Source organism: Pleurodeles waltl, chromosome 12, assembly GCF_031143425.1.
Source record: "Pleurodeles waltl isolate 20211129_DDA chromosome 12, aPleWal1.hap1.20221129, whole genome shotgun sequence".
NCBI lineage: Eukaryota > Metazoa > Chordata > Amphibia > Caudata > Salamandridae > Pleurodeles > Pleurodeles waltl.
In genome coordinates this window covers 498,578,296-498,590,724 of record NC_090451.1, presented here as the reverse complement: position 1 = coordinate 498,590,724, position 12,429 = coordinate 498,578,296, and the positions used below count along the sequence as shown (strand labels likewise).

The 12,429-nt window shown below is 40.6% G+C and overlaps 1 protein-coding gene across 3 annotated transcripts in view; it reads left to right on the top strand.

Annotated features, from left to right (window-relative positions):
* The window catches only part of ESRP2 (epithelial splicing regulatory protein 2), a 99,768-nt gene that overhangs the window by 59,378 nt on the left and 27,961 nt on the right, over window positions 1–12,429 (top strand). For 2 of the 3 annotated variants that reach the window (XM_069217226.1, XM_069217228.1), the window contains 8 exons: window positions 163–261; window positions 1,397–1,451; window positions 4,697–4,807; window positions 5,760–5,892; window positions 7,843–7,885; window positions 9,084–9,385; window positions 10,666–10,887; window positions 11,866–12,064. In XM_069217226.1, the coding sequence (XP_069073327.1) occupies window positions 163–261; window positions 1,397–1,451; window positions 4,697–4,807; window positions 5,760–5,892; window positions 7,843–7,885; window positions 9,084–9,385; window positions 10,666–10,887; window positions 11,866–12,064 (1,164 nt within the window). The remainder of the gene's footprint in view (window positions 1–162; window positions 262–1,396; window positions 1,452–4,696; window positions 4,808–5,759; window positions 5,893–7,842; window positions 7,886–9,083; window positions 9,386–10,665; window positions 10,888–11,865; window positions 12,065–12,429) is intronic. The other variant, XM_069217227.1, reaches the window with a different exon arrangement.

Genomic DNA, 12,429 nt, shown 5'->3' with positions numbered 1-12,429 from the left:
TAGCTGCAGCTGCCCCTGCTTCTGGTATATGATGTGTACTTGCCTCCCCGTGCCACCCTCTCCCCGTACAACTCCTAATACAATGCAATTATGCAAAACCTTTGTATCTGGTTCAAGAATTCTTTAAGTGTTTTTGGCAAGTTTCCTTTACCAACTTCTAAGTTCTCGAAATTTCCAGTGACGACACAGACAATGACTTTGGTGTGTGGGAGGTCACGACGATGGTGAATACAGTTTTAGCTCTGATTTCGTGGCCTTATGGTAAGTGAAATAGTTTTTTAGATCTGTCCTCTTTTCAACAGCTTTGATAGTATAATAGTATGAAAATGTTATCTACGGAACAGTATGGATGTGGGAACTTGTTAAACTCTTGATTGCAGTTGGTAGTGGACTATAAAACATCCTTTAAATCTTCGCTTATTTAATGTATAATGTAATGTGCTAGAAATGGTGTTCCGTATCGTGATTGTTCTTGAAAACATTTGCATTGCACTGAAAAAGCTTTGAATTGAATAAAGACCTAAGCAGAATGTCATTGCAATGCTGGTTGCTCCCCGCCAGCCCCCCACACACACTTTTTAGAAAGTCCCATCAAAAACGACCATTGATAGTGCGTTCAAGGTTCTTGGTTCAGTTAGTCCTTCCTCAGTTTTCTTTGGATGCTTAAGTGTCTTTATAGTATTCTCTTCACACATGAATACACAAATGGTCTCTACCTTGGTATTTTTTTCAATTAATCTTTCTTGGTGACTTCAGTGCTCACAGGAAGTTGCAGTGCAAATGTTGCTCATTAGCTTTTCTGAGCTTATACCTCCTGTTTGCTTATAACCCTACACTGGTCCTTTCAAGATTGTTCTAGCTTAAGTTGTAGCATAGACCGGGCTACACATAGCTAGACAGGGCTCCATTTTCCAAGCATCTTATTCCAAGCATATTGACCACTACCAACTTTGCCATTAAGAGCCGTGCAGCTCTCCTCTACTCAGAATAAAACAGACCACAACATTTGATTCTCTTTAACAACGAGGGCACCTCACATTGCATCTCATCCTCCAGTTGTTCATGGTTATTACTTCCTGAAACGTTTCCTGGCCGGCATGCCTTCTAACCTACTTTGAAAGACCTGACCGTCAGGTAGTGGATGCCTGAAATGGAGCTTCATGAATGGCCACTTTCTTCGAGCTTGGCAGAGTTACTCTCCCCGCCCCCCCCCCCCCCACCCTTTTTTGAAGATCTTTTGAATTGTGCTTGCCTCCAAAACAGTACATTAGGTCAAAGATTCCTCTAAAATGCCATAGTCTGGCCAGCGTGGTCAGTGAGAGCTCTATGCCAGGCCTCTTGTGGGTTGTCCTTTATAGTGCTTCCGTTCTGATTTGAATTAAATTTTCTTTTGCAGATCATGAATTTGTTGGCCCTGAAACTGTGAAATACAAATATGAAACTGGGCCGTGGTAAGTTACCATGACATTGAGACTTGCCCCAGTGTTGGTTTTAGTTATGGAGGTACGCTCTTGACTTTAATCGCGGGAGGTGCATGATCTCAAGATAACTCTGCATATTCCAGTGGTGTGAAGTACAGTTTTCCCAGGCCTAGCGGTGATGGGTGTGGATACAGTGTCTTACATCCCTCTCCAGTATTGTAACCTTAAATTACTCCTGTTTCCCAAGAATCAACAACTGCTCATGCATGGATTTTTTTTTATGTTGCCTTAAGTGTATTTAGTGGGTTGCTTCGTACTGAGTGAAGTAAAAACTAAATAATATGACTCACTTGGTACAGGGGAAGCTCAAGTAAGTCATTAGTTGGCCGTTCTGAAGCGCTTATTTAAGACTGGCTTCTAGATATATATATTTTAATTTGTTTTCCTTCCAGTTGCCAACTCTTTCATCTTAGTAAAATTTCGGCCTTATGGTTTGACAGAGGTTTCTTTGCATAGTGACCCCTGCAATGGAGCACGTTTTTACATTGTTTTGGTAAAATAGGATGAATGTTTCAATTGCAATTCATGGAATTAATTATCTGGAGCAAGGCATTCTCTTTCAAGCGCTAGTAAATGAAATTGGTAATATGCGATGGGTCTAGGGTTTTCTTCACTATGTTTATTGTGCACTCTTACACAACATGATCCTATATTGCTTTTGTCAATCAGTTTTAGGTCTGTGGAATGCTAAGCCAGTCAAGCATGATTTATGATTTGGTGGGCCCTTTAGGCCGCAGGTTGAACAATGTTTTGATGCGCACCCATTTTAAATGTATGCTTAATTAGGTAGTTGAACGTTCCCTACAGGCCACAGAAACCGGGTTCTGTGACTCTGTTCCTCTCCACTTTTCACTGTCACTCCACTGTGGATAGAAGGCTCCAGATCAAACCTAGGAACAGGAAAGATGTGGGAACCGATTAACTAAATAAAAGGAGTGGTGGTGCAACCCTGTTACTTGTAAGGCTACATCATTTCAGTTCTTAATATTTTTTTACATATCAATGCAGAAAGAATGGAAACTATAGACATGTAAGTTTTAGTCTTTAGGTATGTAATAAACTTTTGGAATCTTCTTTTTGAATAAACCTTAATTTGGCTACTCCCTACCTGAAATATTTCATGCAGTAGTATCTAGTTGAATAGAATTGTTTTGAACACGTAGGGCATGACCATCCGCATATCAATAAGTAAACTGTTCGGCAAAATAATCCTGCGGCTCTTAAGGTATGCCGTGTAGAGTCTGCTGCACCCTCCCCTGCAAAGCCCCCCCAGCACCTCTCCACACAGTCTCCATCCGGAAGATTCTTTAAGTGTGAACAGTTCCTAATTTACTTAGCTTTTAGTGGGATATGGAGAAGGTTAGTTATGGTGAGTTTTCACAACCTTTCTTTGTCTTGTTTTAAACAAACATTGGCGACTGTAAAGCCCCTTTGGTTTCCTTGGAATTAGCAGCGTAAAGTAACTACAGTTTACGTCGCTGATTGAAGGGCCTAGACTCTGCTGCTTGGATTCCTTCATGGACACTTGAGGGCTTCACCTCGCTCCTCAGTGACTTTTCAAAGCATGTGGACTGGGACTGTGTCCACTTGGCCAGTGTCAATAACTAGCCACAAGGCTCGAAGGTGTCCGTGTTTAATGCAGCTGCGCTGCCGTCATAATCCCCTCTTTACCGAGGGCTGATGAGGAGGCGCAAACACGAACTACACTCCAATGTAAACAAATCACTTTTAAAGAGAAAAAAAACACTTCTCTAGCGGAGCTGAAGGAGGGTGTTTAGGGATAGCTTAGATAAGGGGATGCTCCGTTTTAAGTCTATTGGTTTTCACTTCAGGAAACGGATGTTTAAACCGATTTCTTATTGTTTTCCCTGCCCATCTAACCATGTGTGGACAGCTCGCCTAAGCCTCGTCTGCAGTCTATTGGTTACACCAGAGAAACATGGCAGATCTATTTTGCTGTGTTTTGCTTCTTGTCTAATGCAGAATGAAAAGGATGCTTTCCTGTCCATAAAAGATGTTTTTACAGCAAGTCCAATATAAAGAGGATAAATTGTGGAACCATTGCTAAACTTAGGCACATTTGTTTTGCTTATAAATTAATCTACAGATCAATTTGAGCAAATAGCGCATCCCAAGAAAAACCTTCAAAATATAGCAAATTGATACTTGGTATTTTTTCCTACTTTTATAATAAAATGGAACAGATTTGTATCTCCAGGTGAGTAAAACCCTTCATTTAAAAAGTGAAGAAACCTCGGTTTCTCGATTTTCTTATTACAGAAACAGCAAAATAGTGTGCTATCTTTCGCTGGGTTGCCTGCAGCAAATATAGTTTCATCACTCCCTTTAACACATACAGCAAACATGGAGCAAGGGGGCGTTCACAATTTCTACCATATAATCTTGGCTCCTTTGTGAGTGATGGTTTTGTATGCGTGTCTCGGATGTATCCACTAATAGCTCCGGGGTGGCTTTGTAGTTAATGGTTAGCACTAAGGGTTTTTTACGGTCACCAATTCTACAGGTCCCCGCACTATTTTGCACATGTTTAGCACCATGTAGCCTTGAATGTTGGGATATTTTCATATACCATCAGATGGAGTTAAGCCCTTCCATCCAAGGTTTTCAGACTAGCTTACGCTTCTTTATGAAAACGAGCAATCCACTCTTTCCACCTGAGATATGCCCTGCAACAGCCATATCTGTTTTGCTTCCTTGGCTGAACTGATGGACGTAATTTTAGAGCACCTTAGGTTGGTGCCTACAATAAAACCAATGGGTTCCGTAAAAGAGAAAATTAGGCACAACATACTAATAAATATTTATTGTTTTGCAGAGTGCTGTACTTAAAACCTGTTGTTATTACGTAATTTAGTGGTGTTAAATGTATTGACCTTGGAAGGGTACAAACCTGGGTTCACCTCACCCTTATTCAATTTGAAGGGCCAATAGATTGGTAGGTTTTGGAGTTCCTGAGGATGACTTTGGATTTTCACTGCAGTTATAGACTAGACTAAGACTGGAGTAGAATTTGGAGGTGAACATTGATGCGAACCATTGTAAAGCAACAGGCCAGTCTCAAACTTGGAGTACGAATGCGCGATGGAGCAAAGCGGCTTACACAGCCATGGTATTGGTGCAACACATGTTTGTGTATTCAATGTTTTAGAACTAGCCAAGTAGTAATTGATTAAATGTTTTGTTTACACTTGCAGTAGTAAATCTGAAGTGGTGGACGGTGAAACGGTCATACGAGCGCGAGGTTTACCGTGGCAGTCCTCGGACCAGGACATTGCACGCTTCTTTAAAGGCCTCAACATTGCCAAGTAAGACTACCTATGGCGAGATAGACTCGTTCACCTCCATTTTGCTGATATGGTAGTACCGTGTATTTAGCATAATGCTGAATGCAGGTGCCTTTCTTGGCAGTGAAGAAAGGAACCTTTTGTTAAGGCTTTACAGCACATCAGTCAAACACTAACTTTCACTTTAATTCCCCAAAACACCTTTTCAGGCAGTCTGAAAGCTTTGATATAGACTGAACAACGCGAAAACATTTGTAAGAACTTTATTATTGTGGCACAAAAGCACAATATAGGTGACTTTAAAAGAGTGCACACAGTCTTGTTCATTGAATTCCACACATATGGACATTTGGGTAGCGAGAATGGGCCATAGATTTAAACCAGGGACATGGCAATATCTGTACTTGGAGTTTACTGTGTGGATGGCTGTGAAAAGCTCCCACCCTCCCCTTTCTTTTAGCTGGCAGTCTTGACTACTTAAAACCTTAATTTTATGTATTTTGCTCGATTCATACAATTTTACTTGAGTATTGTTCCCATATGATTATCCCCCATCATCTGTGCAACATGCATAGGGCTTCTGGCGACATTGAAAATAATGTTTATGTATATGGTGCATATGGTTACCATTGGACAGTTTGGTAATTCTTTAGCACCTTTGTTTAGGCAATGACTCCTGAAATAATGAAATACTGTTAGAAAATATATGCAAGTTAAAGAGGCTCCGTTGATATAAAAAACATACATTGCACAACTTTGCGGAAGTTGTCTATTGTGTACCAGTTCCCTAGGAGCATACCTGTTTTTGTGTATATATTCAGTACAATAATGCAACTACCGGGTTCAAACCCCCTAAGTTATCCTTTGAAATTTGCTGTGTAAGTAAACTCTTATAGCTGGTCCCATAGTGTGTGTAAAGGCATTGGTTGCACATAATGAAAAACCTAACATTTTTGTTAACACTGTGTTGCAGAGGTGGTGTGGCGTTGTGTTTGAATGCTCAGGGAAGGAGGAACGGTGAAGCTCTTGTGCGATTCGTCAATGCAGAACAGAGAAATCTGGCACTAGAAAGAAACAAGCATCACATGGGGAGCCGATACATTGAGGTACGTTTGTAGCAGTGCAGTCAACAGGGCAGTAATCAAGGTGTGCGTGGGGATTGAGGAAGATGGTGGGAGGTGGTTTGTTTTGTTGACTCGTATGGTTAGAGGAAGGCAGAGGGGGCTGTTTGACGAGTAATGGGGCCTACAGCTGTATTGTGGTACAGTTGAATTCTCGTAATTGACTGAAGAGGGCAATGATGTAACCAAACATGATGGCTGTTTTGTCATTTAAGGTTCTAACCAGACGTCTTCTACCACATCTCCTAAAGTTTAGAAACCTGAGTGTTCCCTCAGCATGAGGTGGTACATTCAGAGTTTAGCTTCTGGATGTTGATTAATGCTCTTTTTTTGTTAGAATTAGTTTAATGTTCATGAGTTTGACGCAACAAGTGTTTTATAACTGGAGTAATATTCTTTGTTTGGTATTTTCAAAAGCAATGGTGTTGAGCATAGATCCAGGAGGGCGATATAAATGCCGGATTTTTAGGATATTTGCATACAGAAAATATTAGTATATGGTTTTTCCTAAGAAGTTGTCTCGAGTCTGGTCTTTCTGGGTCTGTCAAACAGCTGTGATCTAAATGCATACCTGGATGAAACATGACTCTTTGAAAACATGATATCAGCATATTCTGCGATGTTGCAAAGCTTGGTTAAAACAAATCCAGTCTTTTTGTTTATTGAGCCAAGAGTACAAATGCATGAACCATTCAATTTTAGGCCAAAATGTTATGCATCACTCACTTCAATTCAGTTATGCATTTTGGTTTAGGTGTACACAACAACCAAATACACTTTGACATTTTGGTTTCATGGTTTCATTTTGCTAGCAGATGCAATATCCGGAGATGTGATACATTTTAGGCATAATTATCTATAAGACGTGGAATACATACTGATTCCTATGTTTTCAAGTAATGATTGGTTCCCGGCAGCATGTAAACTAGAAGTGCTAGATGTAGACACTTCAAGGGACCCTGGTAACCAACAGTAATTGTGATGATGCTGATAAGAAAAATTGACTTCTCGTTCATCCATTTCAGTCTTTATTCTTGCTGGCGCTTGTGCTTTTTAGCATGTTTAGCAAAATATCCATTGGAGATGTGGTGAGGAAGCTGATGGTTCTTGAGTCCTGCTTCCAAGGCCGCCAGTGAAGTAACTGCCTGTGTGAAGGGGAAAAGCATTCCAGGGGAAGGATGCGGGGAGGTGTAACAAACTTAAAACTGCATTGTGGGTACTAAGGTAGGGAAGTTGTTCAAGTGGAGGGAATGTTAATAAGGGATGGTTGGTCCTTTGATCGTTTTGAAAAGGCTAATGAACTAGTGAGATAAACTGGCAGGCTACTTATCGAGAAGATGCAAGTCTTGGATGCAGAGTAGTTGGACTAGAGCTTCAGTGGTCATGGTGTTGAAAGTGATTGGATGCATATGGCTGTCAAAGTTAATGTGTTTTTCTGACCAAGATGGGGAAGGATGGTCACAGCTCAACAATATACGGGAGGGGATGTTCTCACTTATTTGTAGATGAAAAGGTACTTTAGTGTTTTGGTGGAGCACTGCATAAGACAATACAATGACATCTTGTGAGGCAATGGAAAGAGAAGATACCTGGCTTTTTATTTTTGGTATGCGTTGCTTTGGGCGTGGACACTTTTGCACATGCCCTCAAGAAAAAAGTGGCACATTCTGCCCATCCACTGTAGGGGAAAGTAATGCAAGTAAAGGCTGCCTAAAATACCTCTTATTCCAGTTATCTACTCATTCCAAGAACTGCTGTGTCTTTATTACCTCTTGTCTGAATTTCTAATTAAAATAACCTCAAGACCTTTATAGAGCGGAGCCTGAATGGCATTGGAACTATTTAGTGGTTGATGAGGTTTGGGACTGGAGATAGGGAGGGGGCTGGAAGTGTTGCATCATTGTTTAACATATTTACTTCCCCTGACCTTTATAGGTTTACAAAGCAACTGGCGAAGAGTTTTTAAAAATTGCTGGAGGTGAGTAGTGCACACTTCATCACAAGATTTGCTTTGTGCTGCAGAGTAATGAATATGTAATGTTGTATACTATGTACATTTCCTGGTCCTAAAGTGTCATGAGTTTTTTTTTTTTTTTTTTTTTTTTTTTTTAAACCTATTACCAGGTTGAAGACAAATAGACTGACTGGGTAATATTATTTGTTAGCACTCCTTATTTAGGCAGCTTTTAGGTGCTATGTGATCAGAAACTGAAATTACCTTACATTGAATCTGTAGTAAAGGGAGGCATGATTGGTGCAGTCTATGGTTGTTTTTATCTTGTAGACCAGCTCTGTTAAACTTATAGTTGGTGTGAGGTGTCTGACTTGTTAAAGACAATTTGATTATCAAAGTGACAACACCAAGCTAGCTGGAAGAGTGTGTGGGAGAAAAAGGAGTCATTGGTAGAATCAATAACCCAGAATGCTGACTTTTTTCCTAGGGGTAGGGCAGGGACACTGTCAGTTCAAGACCACTACAATTACTGTTTTCCAATATGAGCCCAATATTTGGTTTGATGCTCCTTGACACGTCATTAATAATACTGTGTGTTCACACTTAAGACGAATGTTGATGCAGGGGCATTTGGGCACAATACGTATTAGCAGTACAGTTGTAAAATTGGGAGAGATTGTACATTTGACTTACATGAGCTCCAAAACTGGTATTCAAGTGATTCAGAATACCTGGCTTGTGGAGAGGCAGAAGAGGGCGGGCCGTTAAAAGATTACAAGTCTAATTTCCTGTCTCCTATGAGAAACTACACCTTGATATAGAGTATAAACATGAATTACATTAAAAACCAAGTCGATTGCATTTGAAGCACGGTTACATAGGAGGAAAGCCTTTGTAATACATAGCAAGACTAGTTTGTTATTGAAAATTAAGTCATGGATTGTTGATGTCCTTTGTCACCAACTGTGCATTGATCAGCCTACACTTTGGAAGAACTCGTCTACAACAGTTATTGTTCTTGGAGGGAAATTGAGATGATATAATGTGCAGCTGGTGAGGAAAGACACAGTCTGACAAAGTTTCAGGTCCCCCAGGTGTCTGGTGGCTATGATGATTGAGGAGATTTGTAATTCGCTTAATGTAACACTGAATGCCAGTCTCTGATGCATTGACAATTTCTCTGTTGTGTTTTTTTTTTTTTTTTTTTTTTTTTTTTTTTAAGGCACCTCTAATGAAGTTGCCCAGTTCTTATCAAAAGAAAATCAGGTCATCATCCGGATGAGAGGCCTCCCCTTCACTGCCACTCCTGAGGATGTGTTGGGATTTTTGGGCACTGAGTGTCCTGTTACAGGGGGGAAAGAAGGACTTCTTTTTGTCAAATACCCAGATGGTAGACCAACTGGTGATGCGTTTGTGTTATTTTCCTGTGAAGAATATGCACAGCAAGCACTTAAAAAGCACAAAGAGATCCTTGGGAAACGTTACATAGAACTCTTCCGGAGCACAGCGGCAGAAGTTCAGCAGGTGACTATTTTACTATGTCGTAATGTTATTTTCACTGGTATATTACACTCCTGCATTGTTTGTGTTCATGTGGGTCACCTCTGGCACTAGACCATACCTTCTAATTGAAATAAACTTTTTTAGAGGTTTTTTGTAGCCCATTGTATCTGCACATACTGGCATTAAATGTCTGCTGCAGAGGTACTGCCCTTGCCGAAAGTCACGGGCCAGTAATGAGTGGGCATTAAAAGCAGGAATTTCAGACACAGTGTAAATAAAGCTATTACAATAGCTCATTTAGTGCATGGAGATTGCTTCCAAAATCTCCCAGTTTCCTAGGAACGTCTGTTCACACTTTATGGCTTTAGGCACCTCTCCTTCACTCCCACACTGATCGAAGGCAGTGTGTCCTGCTGCCCTCCTTATTGCCAAACTCTATTCTCAAACCGCACTACTCTTGGCACTGTGTGCACCGATCACACACCTCCCTGCAATATCCAAACAGCGTTCACAGGCGTTTGCCTGGCCGCTTAGTACTTCCCTTTCACACTCCACATCAGAGTACAGCTGCATCCCTCCGTACAGTACCACGCCGACCCTCTAAGCCCTCTGCTTGTTCCTTGAACACTTCCCCAACCATCCAGTTAGCCTCCCCACTCTCCTACAGTACTGCCTGGTTCTGCCCCCCCCCCCCCCCACCACCCAAAAAAATATGACTGATCTATTTTATGCTAAAGGTTCATCATGCATTCACTATGAAGAAAGAATCTTGTACAACTTTTAAGGACCCTGTCGCCATTATTCAATACTCACCCTACAGTGCGTGTTGAAGTATTCCTTTGTACGATGGATGATACTTTGACACTAGTATCCACTCACTCCGTATACTAGCTACAAATATGGGCATCTTCGACTTTATAAGTTCTCTGCATGTTCATGCATATTGGTCAGGAGCTGAGAAAGAGGCTGTTCTTCGTGTGAATCCACGCAGAATTGCTCATAAAAGTTAACCTAGCCAAAAAGATTTTGTCCAGGTTTCCTAGTTTTAACTATTGAAAACGAAGTAGTGGAAAGTGAATCATAGGTCTGGTTTGAAGATTAAAATTCTATCAATGCCTTTCCATTTAAGCTTCATTTTCGGCATACCCTTTAAGCTTAAAATCAAACTGAAGAGCTTTGGATAGAAATTTCTAACTTCCACATTTAAAGCATTTGACTTGCGTGACAACTATCAGTTCTAATAGATAAGTATGATTTTTTTCAGCAAGTATCCATCAATTTTCTAATGTTTTTATCAACAGGTACTTAACCGATATTTGTCAACACCATTAATCCCCACTCTGCCTGCCCCTCTCATCCCAATGATCCCCCAACATTATCCTATTGCATCTGGCACCGTACGAGACTGTATACGGCTTCGAGGGCTTCCTTACACTGCAGCCATTGATGATATTTTGGAGTTTATGGGAGATTCTACTGTCGATATCAAGCCACATGGAGTTCACATGGTTCTCAATCAACAGGTAATGAATCTTTTTGGTATTCGACGAGCACCTCTAGAACAACCTGCTCATCTACTTGGGGTTTAATTCTAATTACAGTACACACCGACATGAAGTCTGTAATAAATCTTTAGGTTGTCAGTAGGAAGTAGCCTTTCTAAAACAACTGCTTGAGTTTCCATAAAGGCTGCCTTGAGCTGGGATGATATGTTTTTGTGAAGGCTTGCATAGATGTTTCCCAAGTTCACACATGTATTACTTTCTTAATTCATTAAAGTTATTTATTTCCAAACTATCCTTCTGGCCCAAGGGTATTTGCTATGGCCTGCACTGAAGGACGTGCAGGTTTACTTCGGTATTGACACACAGCACTTATTTTAAGTCCTTGCTCACAGCATTAGCGCTGTCATAATCTGAATTTTCATGAGAAGACCGTGAATCCTGGTGAAATTGTCATACAGTATCACACTCAAGTGTTCTCTTCACCACGTGGCGAGTCTGATTATCTCAGGCGTGTCTTAAATTACAGTTACTCTATTGCTGTCTAATACACAATGTACCCAACTACGTATAAAATTAACTCCTTAGACAAAGAATTATCTCTTGGAATGTTCGCGCAGCACTGTATAAACAATCATTCCGTCTCTCAAATCCACAGTACAACAAAGCTATGCAATTGATTTCCATTTAAATTAATATTCTTCAGTGGAAGTCTTTAATCTGGCACTTATCATTTACTCATGGACATATGTTGAACACTCAGAGCCTTGATCACTTCTTAAGCTGTGTGCTGACCAAACCTTCTTTGTGGAATTACTTTTGAATGATTAAATTGCTGTTCATGATCCCTTAAATCCTATTCTAAAATGCGGAGTGATTCTCTTCCAGCATTAATGTCTGCACTAGGTTGTAGTCAGTTTTGTGAAATGAGCTGCAAATATCATACATTGTATTTTACAATTAGATGGTCCAACTAAATATTGAACTATTCTGACTCAGGGGCGACCATCAGGAGATGCATTTATTCAGATGAAATCGGCAGACCGTGCATTCATTGTGGCACAGAAATGCCACAAGAAAATGATGAAGGATCGCTATGTGGAAGTGTTCCAGTGCTCAGGAGAGGAGATGAATTTTGTTTTAATGGGTGGCACTTTAAATCGTAGTGGTTTATCCCCACCGCCATGTAAGTTACCATGTAAGTCTGCAATTCTTCTGCTCTTTGCTGCTAAAGGCTATGTGGTAGGTGCTACAGCTTCGTGACTCTCACTTTTCATCTTTGGGATTGCCATGATCATTAATAATCTATCTCAAAGCTGCGGTTGGGAGCTTTCTTTTTGGGTGATGAGCAGTGTGACTGATGTCTTATGAGTGGGTTGCTTGATATTGGGTAATGGCTGGCAAAGCCTTGTCCTGTTATTTGTATTTGACATGAACGGATCCTCTTGTGCTGTGCAGTAGTTTCCATTAGCAAAATCTCAGTTTGAGATAATGATTTTTTTGGGAGGAAATTTAATTCTGCAGCTTGCCCGCAAACCTCATTTCAGTCTTACCTGAGCATTG